The 23,950-nt window shown below is 37.1% G+C and overlaps 2 protein-coding genes across 2 annotated transcripts; both read left to right on the plus strand.

Moving 5' to 3' along the window:
* Nucleotides 1-1,609: 1,609 nt before the first annotated feature.
* LOC147862238 (uncharacterized) lies at nt 1,610-19,599 on the plus strand. Its single transcript, XM_087322627.1, has 20 exons — nt 1,610-1,691; nt 2,582-2,694; nt 4,101-4,176; nt 4,280-4,422; nt 5,156-5,242; nt 5,554-5,637; nt 5,713-5,920; nt 6,092-6,177; nt 13,577-13,808; nt 13,934-14,057; nt 14,141-14,283; nt 14,934-15,042; nt 15,137-15,179; nt 15,351-15,540; nt 15,622-15,692; nt 16,106-16,199; nt 17,469-17,696; nt 17,787-17,993; nt 18,689-19,093; nt 19,180-19,599. Exons 1-20 carry the CDS (start codon nt 1,668-1,670, stop codon nt 19,300-19,302), a joined length of 2,790 nt encoding a protein of 929 aa, XP_087178753.1. The 5' UTR covers nt 1,610-1,667; the 3' UTR covers nt 19,303-19,599.
* Nucleotides 19,600-21,303: 1,704 nt separating this feature from the next.
* RPL27 (ribosomal protein large subunit 27) lies at nt 21,304-23,672 on the plus strand. The gene is made up of 3 exons (XM_087322952.1): nt 21,304-21,666; nt 22,761-22,862; nt 23,237-23,672. Exons 1-3 carry the CDS (start codon nt 21,346-21,348, stop codon nt 23,426-23,428), a joined length of 615 nt encoding a protein of 204 aa, XP_087179078.1. The 5' UTR covers nt 21,304-21,345; the 3' UTR covers nt 23,429-23,672.
* Nucleotides 23,673-23,950: the final 278 nt, after the last annotated feature.

Raw genomic sequence — 23,950 nt, forward strand, 5'->3', positions numbered from 1 at the left:
CATAGGAATGAGACACACGTGAAGAGAACTTGTGTACTTAGGTCCCATGGGTCCATGTTGGCCTCTCTATGGACACTACAAAATATATAATCTAATCTAATGAGCCATATTTGACCTTTGAGGGATCAAATTGGTGGTCACTAGTGTTCTCTTTATCTCAATTAAGTTCAACGTTTGGTCTCTCATTGGTCATGGCCTCATCAAGATCAAAATGGTAGTCTCTATTCTCGTTATCTCAATTAAGTTTCACTTTTGGTCGTGCATTGGTTATATTTGACCTCTCATGGTGATATCAAAAATATGTTTATCTATCTCTAGTTTAATGTTATACTTTTTTGGGTTTCGGTTATTTTCTTGAATACGTAATACAAATATAATGTTGTGTTACACGTGTCACTTTAATAATGTCACATTAAGATTTACCACCAATCATATGATGTATTACAAAACAAATGTGAGTGTGTATCATATTTTATCTCAATGACTTCAAAACCCACACAAAATGCTCATAAGTCTGACCAAGAATTTTAGGCACCTTTGTCCCTAGCAAGTTACCTATCAACGTAACGCAAACTTTATGGTGGGTGCTCACCTGAGATGTTAAAGTGCTCATTTATAGTTTGCATGAGATGTTGAAAAGTTGATCCGCAAGGAGTTTTAGGAAACCTTGTTTAGAAACAATAATACTGTAATGCAACATAAAAAAGAAAAAGTGTATGTATGTATAACACACTATCTTAGAGACATAAAAGCTCAAACAAAATGGCCAATAAGTTTTGGGCAACCGGTTTATCAAACAATGTTCGGCATCAACATGCACAAGGCTTCAATATTCACATGAATTATTTTCAAAAGCTATGAACCTTTGCGTCAAACAAATTGTGGCGTAAAATACGACACACACGATGCTTGTAGAGTTGACAAAGGATGTTAGAAAGTTCGACTACACGACTTTGGCTCAAACTGATTGTCACTTGCCCTCACCTTCACCTTTGCCTTGACCCTTGACATGGACCTTGACCTTGACTTGCATCTTGACCTTAACCTTGGATTTGGGTTAGTTTTCAGGATGAATTTGTGGTCGTGACTCGTAATGGACCCTTGTGTAGATGGGAGAGGCCTATATCGATTGCTATAGAACGAACAATGCCAATGCCCCACGAGGCACCACATCCCACACTCGAGAGAGTGTATAAGAGGCGATCGAAGGTTCTTCTGTCGGGTCCGGCCCGGTCTGGTCCCAAGGGCCACCCCACATTTGTTGGTGTTGGTCTCTGAGATTCCTATATACTCTTTAAAGACTTTAATATCATAGTATGAACCATACGTACCATACGTGCATTCGCATTCCGAGAATGATTCAATAATTTGAGTATGGTAAACACCCTCGAAAATACCATACTTTTGTATTCATTATTTATTATAACTTATAATAAGGTAAGAAAATTAAGGTAAAAAGTGTAAAAAAAAACACAAGAATGTTTTTTGATAACATACGCATTCGTATGAAAAAGAATGTTTGGCAATGCATTTGAGTATATTACGTACTATTGCTTTATATATACTCTCTTTAAAGAGTTTATAACAGGAGTTCCAACACAAAAAATCTTTTTTTCATTCAAGCTTCTGTGTTGTCTGCTTTGTTGGCGCCATCAGCAAACGGGAAAATGGCGATGGAGCAGGCCCTTAAGGTACACCCCCCTCCTCTTCTCTCTTCTTCTTAGTTCAGTGGAGAGTATGATGACTTAGAAATGGTCTTAGAATTAGGGAAATCGGATTCTCAAACGATGTTTTCTTTTGCAGTTGTGTTTCATCAATGTCGTGAATTAACAATGCAGAACTGTATGTTTGAGCTATCTGAAGATAAAACCTTAGTGCAACAGTTTTATTTCCTCTAAGTAAGGCGTATGGTTTCTTTTTGTGTTGTCATGTAAATTACCAATAGGTTATCACTCAACGTCAAGAAGACGGACAGCAATATATAGAATTTAGGTTTAGAGCTACGCAATTCCATGCTCAATTCCTTTCACACATTGTCCAGTTCAATCACAAAAATTGTAGAGCTTCATATCAAGTTACTTTTGTACAAATGGACCCTTTGATTAAACTTTTCTCGATAATCAAGTTAAAGTGCTTTGAGTGGATGTAGTGCCAATGGAAATGAAGTAGCCTTGCATGAATATTGGGTATCTGAAAACGGTCAGGCAACTTCTGTGCTAGTAGTTGGGTCATCAAAATGGTGGGCGACAAGTAATTGAAGTTTTAGTGAGAGGAATGATCTAGATATTACTGCTTATAATGCCAATGTAATACGAAATGTTAGTATCATCGCGTGTTTTCCTTGGGCCTAAAAGTATAGCTGATAGTATATTTAATCCCAAATTTTATGAGATATTATGATTTGCACTAGAAAGGATTGAGATAAGAATATAAATATGATCCATACTGTTTTCTTATAAAACCATTTTATGATCCAAAATATTAGTCCCATCATGTTCTTTATCAAGGCCCTAAAACTATGGGCGAAATAGACGCTAGTATTTATAATCCAAAAATTGACTTATTGTGTCTTGTTTAACAGGAGTATTTTGGGTTCACCAAATTTCGACCTTTCCAAAAAGAGATAATCAACAAGCTGCTTGGCAAACAAGATTGCTTAGTGGTCATGGCTACTGGAAGTGGAAAGTCAATATGGTAATAATATTCATTTTTTCTGATTCATTTCCTGTACATTTCAATATACTTAGCACTTTTAAACAATTCGTTAACATGCATGCTTACATAATCTAGTGAAAATGATGTCCTTGATTGTGGATGCCCCCTGTAAATGCTATAAGAGTTGCATTCCTTATTGTCAGCCTGTTTTATATTCCACATACATTCAATGGGTTGTTTAATTTTTCTGAGACTGTACTTGTGGTATACTATCCTCGAGAATACATGAGCTGATGCATAACGTCCTTGTATCATTTCTCATACCCTGAAGGGGCGTGATGTGAATAATGATGCATGTGTTCTTGGGTGTATGCAGATAAGTTTTATATAGGACATTCTTTCTTCTGGAAAAGGCACCTACGAGGGCGTCCATTATTGAAAGATGGATTATCTTTAACCTTTGGATCCTTGCTTGATTGTTTACTAACTTTGATATCTTTGCACATTTGATTATGCGCCATGTGGAAGTCTTGGAATTTCTTTTGCTCTAAATGTTGAGGGTCCATCCCTTTTATGATTCTCGAAATAATTGATGGTTGCAATCTTAAATTCATTTTTCATGTCATCTATTTTCTTTTATTGGATTTCCTTTCAGAAAACCAACACACTCATTGTACATGATAGTTTGCTAATATTCTCTTGTTGGATGCTCTTCATAAGGATGAACCACCCATTGTATACTTGGGTTAGTAAACAAAGTATTTGCATGCATGTGTGTACAGCATATGCAATGGCCTCATCACCCTTGTTATCAACAAAACAAGCAATTATCAATTACACTGAAAGCACTTTCCTTGTGTGAAGACTTCTCCCTCTAGGATTGTACGATGTTGAATATACTTTGAAGGCAGAAGTTTTAGTCCATCTAAGGCAGAAGTTTTGGTCTATCTATGTTCACAACATTATGTGCCTACCTAATGGGCATACTTTGCACTGTAGGCAGTTTCACTAGTCTAGTTATGCTTATTTTGGTTTTGTTCTCTTTATTTGGCCTCATAGTTTTGGCATCTTAAAAGACATTAATATATGTTTCTTTTCTTCCATATCTCTTTTCTGTTGTTTTGATGGTAGCTGTCATTGTGTTTTTTATAACTTCGAACTTGTGTTTATGTTTATTAAATTATATTATGGGATGCATGTGGGAAAGTTTTATCAGCTGGTGCATAAGGGGCAGTTTATTTAAAGGCTATTTCTGCTCATTGTGGAAGACTGTGGGCTAAATAGTGGTTAAGACCTGGAACTGATAGTCTGTCCTCTTGTTTAGCATGGACTTTTGTTAGAATGTTTAATATTGTATCTATTTTGTTTTATTGAGCTAAGCCCCTCTTAACAGATTTTTTCTGGTAATGTTAATCTGGACTTACTTTCTTTGTTAAATGCTGTAGCTACCAGCTTCCACCCCTTATATCAAAAAAACCTGCTGTTGTGATCAGCCCACTTATCAGTCTAATGCAAGATCAAGTAATGAAATTCTCTCTTAGACTGCTATATATTTTTTCTTTACATTGGAAGACACACACTCATTACATAGTTTGAAGTTCTAATATAACATTCTAAATGGCAGGTCATGGGATTGAAGCAACGAGGCATCAATGCAGAGTATCTTAGTAGTGCCCAAACTAATAGCTCTGTCTTCTCTAAAGCTAAAGCAGCAGAATATGATGTACTTTTCATGACACCAGAAAGATCTCTCTCTCTTCCTGATAGGTGACCTCCTTTATGCTGTTTATAGATTTAATTATGTATTCTACCATGGTGTCTGTGAGAAAGAAAGAAAGAACGGTATATTAATGTCTTTTAAGAGGTCAAAATGGCCTAGAAGACCAAACAAGAGATTACATCTTAAGTGTTGTCTCGTCTCTGAGAACAGCAAATCAAAATATATAAATGTTACTAAGTCAAAAAAAGTAAATAAGATAAAAAGAGACTAAAGAATCGTGTTATAAGTGCATGTAAGACTCATGTCAAATATATTGTCTTCGAAAGATCTCTAGCATTGGTCGACCCAGAATGGAGAGGTCTCTGAAGCGAGGCAAGCACTTTTGGTGGGAGATGGTGGCTTTTTTTATTTGTTGATGATAAGGGTGGTGGAACCCTTTGAGAAACCAGCCTGTCTGGCTGACCAGCAGCCATTTCTCCCTTCATTTGGAGACCTCTCCATTCTGGATTGACCATATGCTAGAGATCTTTCGAAGACAAAAAGTATAATATATTTGACTTGAAAATCTTACATGTATAGACGACATGATTTTTTAGTTACATCATATTTCTATTTACTTAATTAATTAATTTAGTTACATTTATTTTGGATTGCTGTTCTCAAAGATGTGACAACACTTTAAGGTGTAATCTCTTCTTTGGTCTTATAGTCCATTTTGGCCTCTTAAGAGATTTTTTGTGTTCTCCAAATTGAACATTAATAGGGGTTTTGTAATTTCAGCTTTTGGACAGGATTGGTCAACAAAGGACTATCCTTACTAGCTGTGGATGAGGCTCATTGCATATCTGAATGGGGGCATGATTTCAGGTTAGTTTCTCATCATATCCTGATTAACATTTTACTATCACTAAAAGGTAACTTTAGATTCCATTGGTATACATAACTGCCTGATATAGCATAGGGAATTGATAGGAGCATCTATCAACAGATTTGTTTGTGTAATTTTCTTTATTCCACATGATCTTCACCTTATTATGTATTGGATTCTCCCTCATACATTTTGGCAACTCCCTTATACATCTTTCTAATGCCAACATCATATATAACCCAACAAGTATTCCATTGGCCATGTGTTTAATGAGCTTCAGAAATCATAAAGATTTCTTGTTGTCTTTCAGAAAAGAGTACCAGCAACTTCACAAACTAAGGCGTGTCCTCTCTAAGACACCTTTTGTTGCATTAACTGCTACAGCGACGAAGAGGTGATCATTTATTAATGATGAGTAAGCCACTTTATTTGTAAAGGTAGATGCGTGATTGTCAGCAATTTTTTTCAGAGTACGTGATGACATAAAGGAATCATTGCAGATGGAGGATGTTTATGAAGTTGTGTCAACATTTGATCGTCCCAATATATTTTACGGTGTTAAGTTCATAAACCGGACACACACCTTCAGGGAGGAACTTGCTCACAAGGTCATGAAAGATTGCAAATCTGGAGGCTCAACAATAATTTATTGCACAACCATCAGGGATGTGGAGGAGGTACTTCTAAATCAGTGCTCCAACATTTCATTGTTAACATCTTATATTGGTAATTGGCATGCATTATGGTACTTCGCATTTATTATCAATTCTTTATATATTCTTTTATGTCTAGTTGTTTTAGACATTACTTAATCGGAACACATAAATAACGAGTTCATGGTTTGTCAGGTAACCCAAGCATTGGTTGAAGCAGGAGTGGATGCACGGAGTTATCATGGTCAAATGAACCTCAAAAGTCGTGAAGATGTCCACAGGTTCATCAAAACTTTTAGGGGATGCTTTTGCAATTTATTTGTTTTTATGAAAATTGCAGTTTTTTTGATAATAATCAAAAGCTTCAGGAGAAGTTTTGAGAGAGATTGCACTTGAATCTTTCAAAGGCTGAAAGTCACTTTAATAAGTAGCTCCATATATTTGATGTATGGTTTATGAACCCCTTTTCATGCATAGCATACATAAAGCTTATTGTTATGTACTTGTATGTATTTATTACTCTTTGACAGATAAAAGCCATTATCTCCCGCCATCGTAGGTGCTTCCCTCGCTTCGGAGACATTTCCATTCTGGATCAACCTATGCTAGAGATCTTTCGAAGACAAAAGCTACAATATACCTAACTTGAGAATCTCACATGTGTCAAAAACCAGATTCCCTCATTTCTTCTCTTTTCATCTTATTTACTTTTATATTTACCGTGTAGTATTTATTTTATTTTGATTTGTTCTCAAAGACGAGACAACACTCAAGATGTAATCTCTTATTTGGTCTTATAGGCCATTTTGGCCTCTTAAAAGACGTTAATATATCTTTCTTTCTTTCTTCTCCCACAATCTTCTTTACCACCACCACCCCTCCCTCCCATGCCATACAATGAGGGTCTCGACCACAACATTCAAAGCTATTACTGTAGATGAGGCAATAGGAATTGGCATCCCATATACCCATCATCCTTGTACTCAATGAATCCTTGCCATTATCATCCAAAGATGCTTTCCTCCATTTGGAGATTTACCCATCTTGGATTGGCCATGTTATAGGGTAGAACCCCACATGAATCTACCTTTTTGACTCCACAATGTAAGAAATGCCATTGATCGGTTACAATTTGGGATCATGATGGATTGGTTGGTGAGCACTTTATCTATGCCCGTGGCACATTGCTCCCATTGCTAGCACACATCTTTAATAGAGCCATGTGTGAAGGTTTCCCTACTAGATGGACTCAGCATACCATTGTGCCAATCCTCAAGAGTGGAGACCCCATGATGCCAAGCAACTATAGGACAATCATGATTGGCCATTACTTGGCTAAAATATATGGCTCAATTCTAGAATCAGAATAGAGTATATGGGCAGAGCGGAATGGCTGCTGTTCAGCTGGACATTCAGGCTTTCGGAAGGGGTTCACAATTTTGGATCACATATTGACCCTCCAAGCCCTTATCGAGGAGGGCAGAGCCCATAATAAGAGGATTTAGTGCTGCTTTGTGGATTTCCGAAAAGGCTTTGACATTTTACCTCATGCTCGACTTATGCAACGGCTAGAAGCCCTTGGTGTTCCTACAGATATGCAATGGGGAATCTATGCTCTCTAAGAATCCGTGTCAGGAAAAGTGCGGTCTTCCAAGGGTTTGTCAGAGGCTGTGGCGAGCACAATTGGAGTGAAGCAAGGAGGCCCACTATCACCCACTTTGTTCGGTCTTTATATAGATGAAGTATCACATTACATAAAGAGATTTGGGGGTTCGGGAGCATGCCTAGCCAGGTATAGCTATACAAATATTACTATATGCTGATGATATTGTGCTAATTTCTGACTCTCCGGAGGGACTACAAAGACATCTAAATGCCTTAAAACTAATTTGTACAGACAAAGGTTTGTCAATAAACATGGATAAAACTAGAGTGATGGTGTTTAACACCACACAAGCATGGGCAACAAGATCAAAACCAGAATTCTTCTTGGGAGAGGAAAAGGTGGAATGCACACGCTCCAACACATACCTAGGAGTAACATTTACAAGGCGAGGTTCTCCTTACGGGAGGCTACTTGTGCCCGACTTTCTCATGGATATGCAGCCCTTGGTGCTCTCGAGAGACAATGGGCACATTTGGAGTTCCAAGAGCCACAAACTAAGCTGTGGTTATTTGATATACTTGTCACACCAACTCTTCTCTATGGAGTAGAAACGTGGGGACCAAGTCTTAACAAAGCAAATCATTGGAAAGATTTAGAGAGACCTTTGGTGTCAATGATTGCTTGCTTGATAAGAAGCAAAACATCGGTGCCCCATGATCTAATCCGGGCAGAGATGGGAGCAGCACCGATAATGACCGAGGCATTGTTCCAATCAGTGACATGTATCCAACGTCTTTGGGAACTCCCTAATCGAAGGTACCCAAAGTTGGCACTTATGTCATCAAGACAATTGGCTGAAAATGGAGACATTCATTGTTGGTATGCTGAAATGCAGGAATGGTTCAAGTCACATGACATGAGTATAAATGCACTACCCCCATTCCAGTATAATAGCTTGAACTCTCCCCATCTAAATATGGCCAAAGTGAAAAAGAATAGAGTGATCCGAATTGATATTATTAACTTGGAAAACAAGATAACATGGATCAGCCCCAAAATATCACTTGGTACAAAAATGGCCCACTACAAGACACACTTCTTACACATCGAAGGATGGATTCATGATCAGGCCACCTTATATGGAGATACATCTATTCTATGCGCTACGCATTGTGATAGGGCAGTTGCGAACTTCATCACATCAATTAGAGATTGAGGTAGGTAGATATACATGAATACCTCTAGAAGAAAGAATTTGCCAATTGTGTCATTAAGGAGGGGAATCCGAAGAACACTATGTTTGTCACTGTAGTGTCTTTTATGAAATTAGAGGGAGATACCATTGCCTCTTTAAACAAGGCTTTGGCCCACTACGCAAGGTAATGGAATATGAGGACCAATGGTGCCTAGGACGTTTTGTGCTAGAACTCAAGAGACATAGAGAAAAGTTGTTGAAGGACAATAATACAACCACACAAGCTCATCCATAAAGAACAATCACAACTTTCTTTAGCCCCATTAGTCCTACTAATGCTACAAATCAATCAAGAGATACACAAATGGGCCCCCGACCAGGACATAGCAAAGGGGTTACAATAGATTGGGCGATAACAAATTCTCATGCACGTAGGCCCTGGCCCCATGGACCACGACCTCAACACCCTTTTCAGTGACAGATAAAGGGCATTATGTCCCGCTATTGCAAGTGCTCCCCTTGCTTCGGAGACCTCTCCATTTTGGATCGACCTATGGTAAAGATCTTTCGAAGACAAAAGTTACAATATATCTAACTTGAGAATCTCACATGTAGTGAAAACTAGATTCCCTCATCTCTTGTTATCTTATTTATTGTTATATTTACGGAGTAATATTTATTTTATTTTGATTTGTTGTTCTCAAAGACGAGACAACACTTAAGATGCAATCTCTTGTTTGGTCTTATAGGCCAATTTGGCCTCTTAAAAGACATTAATATATCTTTCTTTCTTCATCTAAGCTTGCAAGGTTACAATCTTAGCTAATAGAAGTACCTAATACTTTTAGCCAATTTTTCTAATTGACATATTATTTATTTGGTTTATTATTATCAAGGAAGGGAAAGCCCATAATAAGAGGATTTAATGCTGCTTTGTGGATTCCTGAACAGCCTTTGACATTGTGCCGCATGCGGCTTATGCTACAACTAGAAGCCCTTGGTGTCCCTATAGGTATGCAATGGGGAACCTATTGTATGAGTTTGTGTCAGGAGAAGTGCGGTCTCCTGAGGTATTACATTACATAAAGAGATTCGGGAGCATGCCTAGCTGGTATAGCTATACAAATATTATTATATGCTGATGATATTGTGCTGATTTCTGACTCTCCGGAGGGACGATGAAGACATATCAACTCCTTAAAAGTATTTTGTACAGACAAAGGTTTGTTGATAAACATGGATAAAACTAAAGCGATGGTGTTTAACACACTCAAGCATGGGTAACAAGATTAAAATCATAATTCTTCTTGGGAGAGGAAAAGGTTGTATAAACACGCTCCTACAGATACCTAGGAATAACATTTACAGGGCCTAGGTTCTCCTTACAGGAGGCTGCTTGTGCCCATCTTTATTGTGGATATGCATTGGTGCTCTCGAGAGACAATGCGCACATTTGTAGTTCCAAGTGCCATGAACTAAACTATGACTATTTGATACACTTGTGACACCCGACTCTTCTCTATGGAGTAGAAACAAGGGGACCGAGTAACATGGCAAATAATTGGAAAGATCTAGAGAGACCTTTAGTCTCAATGATTGCCTGCTTGATAAGGATTGAAGTATCGGTGCCCCATAATATAATCTGGGCAGAGGTGTGAGCAGCCCCTATAATCATCGAGGCATTATTCCGACCAATGACCTATATCCAACGGCTTTGAACGAAGGTACTCAAGGTTCACATTCATGTCCAGCAAACTGTGGATATGCATTGGTGCTCTCGAGAGACAATGCGCACATTTGTAGTTCCAAGTGCCATGAACTAAACTGTGACTATTTGATACACTTGTGACACCCGACTCTTCTCTATGGAGTAGAAACAAGGGGACCGAGTAACATGGCAAATAATTGGAAAGATCTAGAGAGACCTTTAGTCTCAATGATTGCCTGCTTGATAAGGATTGAAGTATCGGTGCCCCATAATATAATCTGGGCAGAGGTGTGAGCAGCCCCTATAATCATCGAGGCATTATTCCGACCAATGACCTATATCCAACGGCTTTGAACGAAGGTACTCAAGGTTCACATTCATGTCATCAAAACAGTTTGCTGAACATGAAGACATTCATTGTTGGTATATGTTAAAATGCAACAATGGTTTTAGTCACATGGCATAAGCATTAATGCACTACCCTCGTTCCAATATAGCTTGGATTGTCCCCATCTGAATATCATCAAAGTGGAAAAGAATAGAGTGATCGGAACTGATATTATTATCTTCAAAAACAAGATAACATGGATCAACCCAAAATTTCACTTGGTATGGAGATGGTCCACTATATGACACGCTTTTTACACACATTGAAAGATGGATTCATCATCGGGCCATCTTATATGGACATACATCTACCCTATGTGTTGTCATGATGTGGGGAGCACAAATGAGGAAATGAGCTAAACTATGTATATATATAAAAGATTGAAGGATATGGTTAAGAAGATCTCTAGACAAGACGAAGTTAAAGACAACAAAAAGACTTAGCTCAGTCATCAAGAGCTTACACTAGGAGCAGATGGTTAAAGTTTCAAATTTTGTAACGGAAGATGAATGGAAAAATGTATGTGATTGAGGTATTAATAAAAATGAAAAAGGGACGTAATTTTTTTGTGTCAGCCTAGTCTCAAAGTTAAGTCTGACAAAAAGAAACTTACTATTTGGTAAGGGCCCTCTTAAAACCTATAAAAGGGAGAGGAGAGCTCATTTTTTATGGGGGAAATTTTGGGATCAAGGCGGAAGCGGTACCAAAATCTTGAACGAGTTTGGAGTACCGAATCAAGAGGGTGTTAGAGATCACCAATGACAAGAGGCAACAAAGCCGTCTCGCAGGTCAATCTAAACAAAAAATTGAGGATATCTATCCGAAGCTCTAACTGCACTTCCCACATCTCTATCTTCTTATATTCTTAACTTTCAATCCACTCATGTAACGGAGTGGAGAATTATCTTGTTTGTATTTAAACCGATCTTTTTCATCTTCAATGTATTTACCCTTTTTTTGGTATTCATATAAAATTAATTTTAGAAATCCACTATAGAATTTATTCTGAATTCGTCAAGGATCATGTTAGAACTTTCGGTTTGTGATTCTGAGTTTGGAGTGCAAACTTATGTGGATTTGGAACAAGATTAGCAAAAAGACAAGTCCTCAAATTACCACATAGAGAAACTCACACCGTTCACAGGAAAAGTATTTCACTAGGCTGATGCCGGATCTTTCGGAACACGATTCCGATCACCGGGTGAGAAGTTCGAGCATTCTCCTCATCCAATGTTCTCCTCCCAACGTTTTCTGCCTACATTCTCCGCCTCAAACACTCTCCTTGTTGAACATTCTTCTCCTCCAACATTCTCCTCGTCCTCCAACATTCTCCTTGTTCTCGAACAGTCTCCTCCAACATTCTCGTCCTCCAATGTCTGGATAGAGAATACAATAATAATAAAAGTGTGTAGGCTTAATGTGCCAACTGATATAATTGTGTAAGGCAAGATTCAAACCTTACACCTATAAAGTTAGAAGCATTATTTTTACCAATAGGGTAGCTATTATTGAGTATTGAATTTCTCATAGATAAATCTTATGTATGAATACATAGTCCAAAAGCACTAAGACAAAACCCTCTCAACACAACAATTCGAGTCTGCAACACCGCCCTTGTTCTCGATAGATAAAGGCCATTATCTCCCGCCATCGCAGGTGCCTCACTCGCTTCAGAGACCTCTCCATTCTGGATCGACCTATGCTAGAGATCTTTTGAAGAAAAAAGTTATAATATATCTAACTTGAGAATCTTACATGGACTGAAAACCAGATTCTTTAGTCTCTTTTTATCTTATTTACTTCTATATTTACTTAGTAATATTTATTTTATTTTGATTTATTCTCAAAGATGAGACAACACTTAAGATGTAATCTCTTGCTTGGTCTTATAGGCCATTTTGGCCTCTTAAGAGGTGTTAATATCTATATCTATATATATATATATATATATTTCTTTCTTTCTTTCTTTCCGGCTCAAGTCCCTGATGGTCCCACTCATGTTTTCACATGCACTCGCATGACTTTCTGACAATGTTGCACAATGTGATAGGGCAGATGAGAACTTCATCACATCAATTAGAGATTGAGGTAGACAGATATGTACGAGTACCTCTAGAAGAAAGAATTTGTCAATTGTGTCATCAGGGAGTGAGATCTGAAAAACACTACACGAGGTAATAGAATATGAGGACCAATGGTGTGTGGGTCTTTTCTTGCTACAACTCAAGAGACACAGGGGAACGTTATTGAAGCTCATCAATAGAGAACAATCATGACTTTCTTTAGCCCCATCACTGCTACTCATGCTACAAGTCAATCATGGGCTACACAAATGGGCTCTTGACGAGGACATGACAAAGGGGTTACAATAGATCAGGCAATAACAATTTGTCGTGCATGTAGGCTCCTGCCCCATGGACCATGATCTCACCACCCTTGTCAACAGCCATTATCTCTCACCATCGCAGGTGCTTGATTTGGAAACTTAGTCATGCCATTGATATTAATTGTGCTTTAAAAACTTTGCTTGGTCTTCTTTCCTTTAAAGATCTAATTTTAATCTTTGAGTTGTTTTTTTGACTAGAACAGATCCCCATCTTACCAAAAAGGAAAAAGAAAAGTCATTTTATGGCGTTTAATTTTTAATGCTGATATATATAAAAACTTAATTGAGTTATTTCAGTTCTTCCCCTATAATGTTTTCTTGAAATCCTATGCCTTTCTCCTCTTGCTACTCTCAAGCCATGTATTCACACAAAAAATGTGCTTGGCTTAATTTCAAGGGCATTTGCACACGATGAATTACAAATTGTAGTTGCAACAGTTGCATTTGGAATGGGCATTGACAAACCAGACATTCGGAGAGTCATACATTATGGGTGTCCCAAAAGTTTGGAGTCTTATTACCAAGAAAGTGGGAGGTGTGGAAGAGATGGGTTGCCATCAACATGCTGGCTTTATTATACCCGTTCAGATTTCAATAAAGCTGATTACTACACAGCTGAAGCAGACACAGTATGTTGTATTTGCATATTTGTTTCTTTACTGGGTACTAGTTTACAATGGGGAATTTCACAATGCTGATTATATTGACAAGAAACATATGTTCGCTTACTGAATATCTAAATCTATTTCCACAGAAATCTCGAAAAAAGGCAGTACTTGATGCATACCAATCTGCTGAGAAGTACTGTAAAACATCTGGTTGCAGAAGGAAATTTGTTCTTGAGTACTTTGGGGAGATGACCTCTTACGACAACTGTGGTGGATGATCTACAACTTGTTTACTACTTTTATCTTCACTCCCTTTTTGTTATCCTAATTACAATTGCAATTTGTCAATTAAGGAAAATGTGACAACTGCACAAAATCAGAAGCGGTAAAGACAAGGGACATGTCTGAGGAAGTACATTTACTATTATCTTCGATTGAGCTTTGTGGGGGTCGGTTTGGTATCAATATGCCAATCGATGTGCTTCGTGGCTCACGGGTAGTTATACTGCTGAACAAATGATTTTTTGTGCAGTTTTCTGGTCCCAGGTTCTATTTCCACTGCACTTGGTTGGTGAATTACTTTTGATGGTAGATGTGGTATGGTGGGATTCCATGTTAGAAATATTAGAATAACTGTCACTTTTCAATCCACGTTAACTTGCTAATTAGCATTTGATCGTCTAATGCTAGATGTCATATTGGTGGGATGACACGTTTGGAATATTAGACCAACCAATTGTTGCATTTCAATCCCCATTAGTTTTCCAATTAGCATCTGGTTGTGAATTTGAAGTCTATTACAACTTTTTTCTAGAATATTCTTTACTGAAAAACGTTAATCCTGAACTTATAGATAGCAGTGGCATTCTTATAAAAAGAATTGTTCAGCTACTAACAAATTCAGCTAAGACGTCTATTCTCCCTAGCGAGAGGAAGTGAGTGAAAAGTGTTTAATAATTTTTTGTATCGTCTCTATACTAAATTATTTTTCTAATATCCAATCTTAGTAATATATGCATGCACGTTTTGGTTCAACTTTCACTAAACCTCACCAAAGGCTTGAAAGTTTGGCTGTTACTCAATTCCAGGTATACCTTTTTGTTTTGTTTCATTCTCTTTCTAACACTCTTTGTAATTATTTTGCAGTCTAAAAAGGTATTGGACAATAAATTTGATGAATTGCCATTATATGGGCTTGGAAGTTGTAAATCTGCAAATTGGTGGAAGTCTCTTGGGGATGACCTACTCTCTATGGGTATGCCCTGTGTTGTTTTTTGTGATCTGCGATTAATCATTATGCTCTTTCTAGTAAATTTAGCAGCACGTTTTCTCTCTTACACTGTCTGTAGGATACTTGGTGGAGACTAGGCGTGACATCTATAGGTTTGTAAGGTGCGTACAGTGTAGGGGTGGATTCATACATTTTGTTGGTTCATATCTATGCATGTGCAATGCAGAGTCTTAGTTTATCCTTAAGTGTGGACATTGTCTTTATATAATGAACCAGTGGACATTTAGAATAATATGAACTTTTATGTTTTTGGTACTCTTGAAATTATCCAGTGTTGGAACCTTGGGAAGGCAATTCTTGCAAGCTGCATCTGCACATAGACCACCTATTATGATGATTCCAAACCAAGAGATGCTAGAAGAAGAAGCAAAAAAGTGTAGCAGCCATGTTGAACACAGACTGGACACTAGAGTGACTGATGATAAATCTGTGAAACATCACATGGACATGACGATGTCTGAGGTAATTGCGTTGTTGCTTGAAATTGGTAGGATAACATTCATGAAGTCAAATGCAAAAAACCTTATGGAGAATATTATGCAGCTTGAATTTAAGCTTTATGAATCATTACTGAAGGAGAGAGCAAATCTGGCCAAGAAAAACTTGACTGCTCCGTAAGATTCCAACTCAATTTGTGGGCATCCTTTTTATCAAACTTGTAAGTTTAATGACAATAGTGTAGCATTGATTGTATGTATATACAAATGTCTTAAGCTGGCCACTGCAGGTGGAAAAATGAAGTAACAACAGGATACACATATGATACTGATATTCAGTTATGATGTAGATTTGTTCATGGACTTGCATGCCATTAGATATGTTTACAAGTAGATTATTGAATACCTAACAGCCTATTGGAAACATTCTTTATCACAATTTAAAGAAATAATTGTGGATTTTATAGTTCTATGAAGTGGTTGGTAATCTCAGTAAACATGTGACAAACATATTATGAATTCTATATACATGGTTAAATAGTTTAGTGGCGAGTTGATTTTCTTTTTTCCGTTACTATGAATATGTGCAGATACGCAATATGCAGTGAATCAACTATTCAGAATCTTGCAAAGATACGTCCGTCTAGTAAGGCTAGGTTAATCAACATTGATGGTGTAAATCAGGTAATTTCTTTTGCCATTTATGCCTTCATGCCTGCAGTTAATAACATCCAGGTCAGTTATTCACACTTTCAGCACAATCAATGTAAAAGCGAATGCACAAAAGGTTTAGGATCTCATGTTTTCTGGAAAGGCATCCTGTCATCGAGTAGCCTGTATTTTCAAATCATGAAACCAGAGGTGCTTCAATCGTGTCAGAGATCTCTCCGTCCTGGATTGGCCCATGTTGGATATCTTTTGAAGCCAGAATTTATCTAAGTTCAGAATCTTAAGTGCTTAGCTAATGACACTCTTTGGCATTGTTGTAGAATACTTAGCATACAATACACGTAGAATACGTACACTAAGTATTCTACCTTTTTTTAAAAATACTTAGAGTACGTATTTTACAGATAAAATATGTTAAATACTTAGAATATGTGTAAAATACTTTAAATACATAGAATATGTGTAAAATATGTTAAATACTTCTTAAAATTAATTTAAAAAAAAATATTTTTAAAACTTTTTTGAAAATTTAAATACATAGAATACTTAGAATAAATGAAAATTATAAAATGACAGTTCTAAGACATAGAATACGTGTAGAATAATTCAGAGTATTCTAAAATGTAGTCTAAATGTAGAATAAGTGTTTTTTAATAACTACGCTCTTTGCTGCCTTTTTATAGTTATATTGGTTGGTTGTTCTCAAATATTAGATAATAAGGAGTAATCTCTCGTTTGCTTTTCTTTCTTTTTAAGCAACTTCCAATAGATTTCTACCCAAAGGCCATTACAATAATTGGGGAGACCATCATAGGATGTTATAAAAAGTTGAAATTTGCACTTTATAATGCTTTCTAGAATATGCCCCTGTTTTTCCTAGGACCAAGTTTTTCTGCATGACTTAGCATGCCATTTTTTGCATGTTTATATTCAATTGTATGTATCCCACAACCAGATATTGTTCCTTCTTGAATACTGACTCTTCTCTATTGTATACTTGGTTATGCTAGGCTGATAGCATGGTTACCATCTTTAAATCAGAGAAAGTCATGTCATTTTTCAAATGATAGATTTATTTTTCAGTTTCAGCCATCTTTCCTTTAAAATCAGAGAAAGTCATGGTTACCATCTTTAAATCAGAGAAAGTCATGTCATTTTTCAAATGATAGATTTATTTTTCAGTTTCAGCCATCTTTCCTTTAAAAATGAAGCATTATGTACCAGCATCTGATAGGCACGTGACAGTTCCAATATTTGATTGCTGGCTTCTTTCTGCTTGTGTAGTGGCTGGTAAAGAAGCATGGCGAAGAAGTACTTTCAGTAATTAAAGATGTCTGCTGTGATCTGGGCTTACCATTAGACTCTGTAGAAAAACCAGTAGTTGTTGATTCACAAAAGCTTCCAAATGCACCAAATGCACCAAATGAAGGGTACGAAGTCAAAGCCACACCTGCAAAGATAGAAGCTTGGAGAATGTGGCAAGAGATGGGAATGCCTATGTCAAAAATCGCGGTTAGTATCTTTTGTGTGCAAAACATCTATTTTATTTGTACTTTAGAATCACTGGGATCACTGGAGATAAAAGTCTGTGTGGTTTTGCAGAATCTACCTGATAGGCCAAAACCAGTTAAGGAGGAAACCATTGCAGATTATATCATCCAGTGTTGTCGATTAGGATATAAGTTGGACTGGGAAAGATTTTGTAGTGAAACTGGATTTGATAAAGTTGTGAAGGAGGTCCAATCTGGTGTGGAATTGGCTGGTTGTAGAGATAAATTGAAACAGATTAAAGAGCAAGTTCCTGAACATGTAAGTTACTGTTGATGAATTTGTAGTTTTGTCAAGGATTTAGGCTTTGATCTTGTCTTTTGTTAGACTTTAATATGCTTGATTGACTTCTAAAATTTAATTAATAAATAGTGATAAGGTACAATCTATATAGAATATTGGGTTTATACATGAACTGCTCCGATATCACCAGTGAATTGTGTAAAAAGAGCCCATTGCAGTGGGCCATCTTCCAACCAATAGATGTTGTGGGTCTGATCCATGTTCTTTCATTATTGAATTTAATGATAGCAGGTCAGATCATTCTATTCTTTTCCACTTAAGTTATGCACAGTGTGAACAATCCAAGCTATATTGGAATGGATTAGTGCATTTATACTTATGCCATACAATCAGAGACATTATTGAATTTTAGTATTTCAGCCAGCTGTTTTGATCAACCAAGTAGCAACCTCCAGTACCTTTACTTAAGGAACTTCCCAAATCCATTAGATACTGGTAAATGTTCAGAATAATACCTTGGTCATTGTTGGGGCTGCTCCGATATCACCAAATTTCTATGCCCTAGAGAAGAATTGGTGATAAAAGTTGTACCAAACAATGAAATATAGTTCATGATTCTTCGAATAGGATGTGTACATTGTCTTTCAAGGGTACCTAGAGTAAGAAGATTTAATTCTCTTAACTGTATTTTGTTCTGATTTTGCAAATTACAGGTAAGCTATTTGCACATTAAGATGTTCCTAATGATGGAAGATTTGAATCTTCCATATCCCAATGTGACGGAGACTGATGCAAAGAACCATGAATTGGACGGAGAACCAGTTGATACTCAAGAGGCCTTGAAAGAAGATAATAAAACTAATGAAGGAAAGGATATTGAATTCTCAACTGATGATGACTCATCGAAGATTCCATGGTTGGATACCGAGAACTCTTCAAAACAGAACAAACAAAGAAGGGCACCAATTTGGAGAGAGCATCAACATGAAACTCTATCATCAAACTACAAACGTATAAGACACGAGGAGGGGAAATGTGAACGAGAAAGCATTAGCTCAGTTGAGAAGGTGCCCTTTACAGAGGAGACATTGTTGGAGTGGTTAAGCAAAAAAGATGGGGTGAGATACGTAACAAGAACTAGTTTCATCAATTTGGTCAAGAATGACAGACATTTCAGACTCTAAACTCAGACCTCCTTTTTCAGGTTTCAACAGAGGAGATCCTATCTATTTTCTGCACAGATGAAAGTTCTCTAATGGAAACTCTTGCAAAACTTGAGGGTGATTTTTTGATATATCTCAAAAATGGCATTTATCACATGATTTAAATTCTAAACCAATGGCTACTCATATCAGGTGTTGATTGAATACCTTAAATTTTGAGGCGCCCAGAATTTTGTATGAGGTGATGCGATGGATTTGATTTTGCCATGTAGTACTGTTGTCTGGAAACTAAAGCTCTGCATAATGCATTCGAGACAAAATCATGGATATTTGTATATAGTAAAAAATTATCTGCCACCATTACAACAGCTGCATTCCATCTGTGCTATTTGATCATCCACATCGCATGTGTATCATAGTATAAATGTCAAGGAAAAACAGTATAATTTCTGTATACTAAATATATGAGTTGATCTAACTGTGAGTACATGTATCCATGTGTGATGTTGTAAAATCATATCGTTTGTATTCCTCTCAGGTATTCTTTGCATTGATAGCAGTATGTTTTATCATTGTTATTATTGTTTGCAACACAATCTTGTCTGTTAGTACATTCCTACTTGTGATCAAGATTTCTTTCAGTAATGCCATGCTTGCATGGTCTTGCATGGTCTGTCAGGCATTGGAAAATCTTGAAATTTGAGCAGTTAATTGTTTTTGTGGGGTTGATTTAATTGTTATTTACAGTTAATCAAAATGCAAAAGACATGCACTCAATGACACGATGCTAGAATAAGAATCTCTTAGTACAATTTTCATGGTATGGAGATTTTATGACGTATTCTTTCATATCCTACCCTAACTTTCATTCTCTGATATTCTTCTGCCTATGATGTTCCGATAAGTGGACATTCTCTACATAGTCTCATCACATTTAACTGTATATTATTCATATAGTTCAAGCATACAATAAATGGATATATTAATCTGATGTGATTTGATTTATGAGTGTCCATTGACCTACGGCCATTCTGAATCATAGAAAGTGGTCATTATTCAAAAAGCAGGGTGCTAATTTTCGGCTAACCTTTGTTAAGCCATGTGGAGTTATTCTGATCAATAGCTGATATGGTGATGAATAGGTTTAAGTCATAATTGGAAAACACTGAATTGGTGTTTGAACATGGCTTCCATTGATAAGCATGATATTGTCACTAACCTTGTCTCATCACAAACGAAACATTCGAGGGATCATTCGTCGTGGCCTCTATATAATTGCCCACTTAAAGAAAGCAATGTTAACAAGTCATCAACAAAAGGAATGGTTAGATGCTTAGCCATAATTGGGTTATATAAATACCTAAATAATTGGATGATCTATTTTTAGCACAATTGGATAAATAAATGTGCATGAAGGACACTACTACCAAATGGGTAGGTAGTGACGGACATATTGAATCACCAATAGGCAATATGACAAAACACACCATTGACGAAAGAATTTTGGAGTAGCCCTAATGAACAAAACCACATACACACACCCTAAACCCTAAACCCTAAACCACATACACACACGTGCTACCAAAAGGGATGGTCAGATGCTTATATAAAAAACACCTAAATAATTGGATGGTCTATTTTTAGCACAATTGGATAAGTAAATGTGCATGAACGACATTGCTAGCAAACGGGTAGGTAGTGATGGACATATTGAATAACCAATAGGCAATATAACAGAACACACCATTGACGAAAGAATTCTCGAGTAGCCCCAATGAATGAAACCATATACACCTCTCTCTCTCTCTCTCTCTCTCTCTCTCTCTCTCTCTCTCTCTCTCTCTCTCTTGACACGTCAAGGGCACTTTCTATTGCTACAGTCGGGAGCTCTAGACTACGTGAACATTTAGAGTCGAGCAACTCCATGCACGAGACGAACACCGTTTGAGTGAGGGTCAGGGGGAGAGTGGAAACTTATGGACGGGGAGAGTGGAAACTGATGGCGTCCAGGAGACAAACGATCAGAGTGTTGGCCAAGTGTGTGTATGGATGACACTTTGTCCGCCCCCAAGGTGTGAAACGGACAACCTATCCTTCCTTTCCTTTCTTTGTGGGCGAATTGGGCCTCACCATCCATCATCATCTCTCTCCCCTCTGCATTCTCTGCTCTTCTGCTATCCTCTCCCACACACTCAAGCTTCCTGGCTATGGCTATGGCCATGTCCATGGCAACAACACCCCCCTCCCTCTCCTCCTCCTTCACCAAGCTGTCTCTCTCATCATCCCATTCATGCCTTCAAGCAGGAAGTACTTCTCTCTTCCTTTCTTCTTCTTCTTCTTCTTCTTCTTCTTCTTCTTCTTCTTCTGTTCAGATTCGCTTCCCTCTCACCATTGAAGCTGCGCACAAGAAAGGTTCAGGCAGCACGAAGAATGGTCGCGATTCTCAGAGTAAGCGCCTGGGCGTGAAGATCTATGGCGACCAGGCGGCCAAGGCTGGCTCCATCATCGTCAGGCAGCGTGGCACTAAGGTATTATGTGAAAATTTTCTTCCCTTTTCTCCGTCTCTCTCAGATTCATCAGGAAACTAACAAAAAAGCCAATTAACAAAGAAAAAAAAAATGAAAGATTGAATGAACGAAACAAAGAGAAAATTGCATTAGCCACTATCTGCCAGATTCTGTGCATATGAGGGAGAAAGAAAGAAAGAAAGAAAATTTATTGTGTACAAGGCCCTTTAAATAGCCTCCATTAATGTTGAAAGATTAGACAAAAAAGAGAGAGAAAGAAAGCCCGACATTGCCAAAAGGTCAATCAGAAACCACTACTTGAAGAATTAGCTTCCTCACAAATGGGAATAGATAGTTAAATTGTGCCTGTCCTTTATGATAAATAATTAGACCAAAAAACGAGAGAAAGAAAAACTGACATGGCCAAAAGGTAAATCAGAAGTCATTAATGGAAGAATCAGCTTTCTCACAAATGAGAATTGTTCAGATAGTTAAATTTTGCCTGTCCTTTTGGCATTCATTCTTGCCAATGTGTTTAACTCTTCTTTTGGCCTTAAGATTTTGATCTTAATGGAAGTGTTAACTCTCTCGTCAGCCAGAGCTATTCAGATTTTGAGCTAAATCTCCCTTTTGATAATGAGGATATCTCGTCCAAGTGTTCATAGAAGTGAACTATTCATATACACTCACTACATAGTAATATGCTCAAGTTGTCCCTATCCATAACCACAAATCACCCGCAGGTTATTTCTTGTTTCTTCCATTCTTCTCTGTCACTTCTTCTTTTGGCCTTATGATGTTGATCTTAAGCATTGTCAATTAGGGTTTTATTTAGGCTTGATAATGATTTGATACTACCCTCACAAGATTTCTTTCTTATTATTCAGTTGTTAAAAAAGCAAAGGTTTTAGTAAATATTTCACATTTTGGGCAATTTTATGCCAGTTTTTGCAGTTCTACCTAGGAAACGTAGATAAGTCTTATTAACATTTAAGCTGGAAGATGATTTGATACTTTCCTACAAGATTTGTTTTTCTTATTATTCTGTTTATTAAGAAGTGAAAGTATCATTAAAGGGATCACATTTGGAATAAATTTGTGCTTGAATTTGGCAGTTCCACCCAGGAAATAATGTTGGGTTGGGGAGGGATTATACACTATTTTCACTGATCGAAGGAGTAGTGAAATTTGAGAAATTCGGTCCTGACAGGAAGAAAGTAAGTCATTGTATTCAATCAATTTTGTTTTTCCTTTAAACCCTTCCTTATTTTTGTTATATAACTGGAAACATGTTTTGTTTTTATCTTCATTATGGATCAAATTTTTTCTTATAATCATAATGAATTTCAGAAGATTTCTTATCATCATAATGAATTTCAGAAGATTTCTTATCATCATAATGAATTTCAGAAGATTTTATTATGAAAGCAGAAGGTTTGGTTGGTTGTTTGATGAATTGAAAAACTATTGGATTTATACGCACTTTGTTTTATGTTTGTGTGTGTGTGTTTTCTTTTTGGGGAGGGGATGATATTGTTGCTGTAATTATTATGAGTTTTATTCATTATAATTACTCGGATTGTTTTGGCAGGTTAGTGTGTATCCGAAAGAGGAAGTACCAGAGAATGAGAACAGTAGAAGGATACGGAAGCGTAATCTCTTCCGTCTCTTCCATGCACAAGTCAAAGCCCGGAAAGGAGGAGATCACACACATCTACCTTCTATGGTACTAGCATCTACTGACAATGTAGAAGAAGGACCCGAGGAGAAAGCAGTTTGCTAGTGAGCTTAGGCATGAGGATACAACTTGTATTGTTACTTTTTCTTCCTCTACATCTCTTCTTTGCAAATATTTGCTTTGGCCATAAAATGTTTCTTGTCACTAAGCTTTGATAACTTTTGCAAACATAGATCAGTCTTTTTTTAAATCTGTTGACGAGGAAATACAAGAACTTTGGCTCGTGACATAAACGAGAAGTTCTTTGTAAATGAATGCTTTTGTTATTAGGCATTGGTTTAGCCTAACATACATGGGCTGTCTTTTCTCTCTACTAATAGTGAGGGTCGGTTTGGCAGTTTTAGAGGCTATAATGTGCATTCTGTCCTCTCTTTTTTCCATAATAGTCTATTAACACAAGGCAATGTGGTTCAATCCTTTATTTCCCACATTTTTATTTTGCTGTATATTATTCCTAAACATTACATCCTACATCGGTGTGTCAAGCACAAATGACCTTATGATCTCCGAAGAGTTGATATGACCATCCTATCTGTGGCCCAAATCTGTGTGTTGTTTTGTTGATTT

Source organism: Azolla caroliniana, unplaced genomic scaffold (assembly GCF_043228905.1).
Source record: "Azolla caroliniana isolate FFs.n. ecotype wild unplaced genomic scaffold, voAzoCaro1.0.p SCAF_7, whole genome shotgun sequence".
NCBI classification, from domain to species: Eukaryota; Viridiplantae; Streptophyta; class Polypodiopsida; order Salviniales; family Salviniaceae; genus Azolla; species Azolla caroliniana.

Bases quoted from the DNA above. Each gene is read 5' to 3' on its own strand.
- LOC147862238 (XM_087322627.1), top strand. From the start codon at position 1,668: ATGGCGATGGAGCAGGCCCTTAAG. The intron at 13,809-13,933 runs GTATGTTGTATT...CTATTTCCACAG, and splicing joins ACACAGCTGAAGCAGACACA to AAATCTCGAAAAAAGGCAGT. The intron at 15,693-16,105 runs GTAAGATTCCAA...GAATATGTGCAG, and splicing joins AAGAAAAACTTGACTGCTCC to ATACGCAATATGCAGTGAAT.
- RPL27 (XM_087322952.1), top strand. From the start codon at position 21,346: ATGGCTATGGCCATGTCCATGGCAACAACACCCCCCTCCCTCTCCTCC. The intron at 21,667-22,760 runs GTATTATGTGAA...TGAATTTGGCAG, and splicing joins TCAGGCAGCGTGGCACTAAG to TTCCACCCAGGAAATAATGT. The intron at 22,863-23,236 runs GTAAGTCATTGT...TTGTTTTGGCAG, and splicing joins TCGGTCCTGACAGGAAGAAA to GTTAGTGTGTATCCGAAAGA.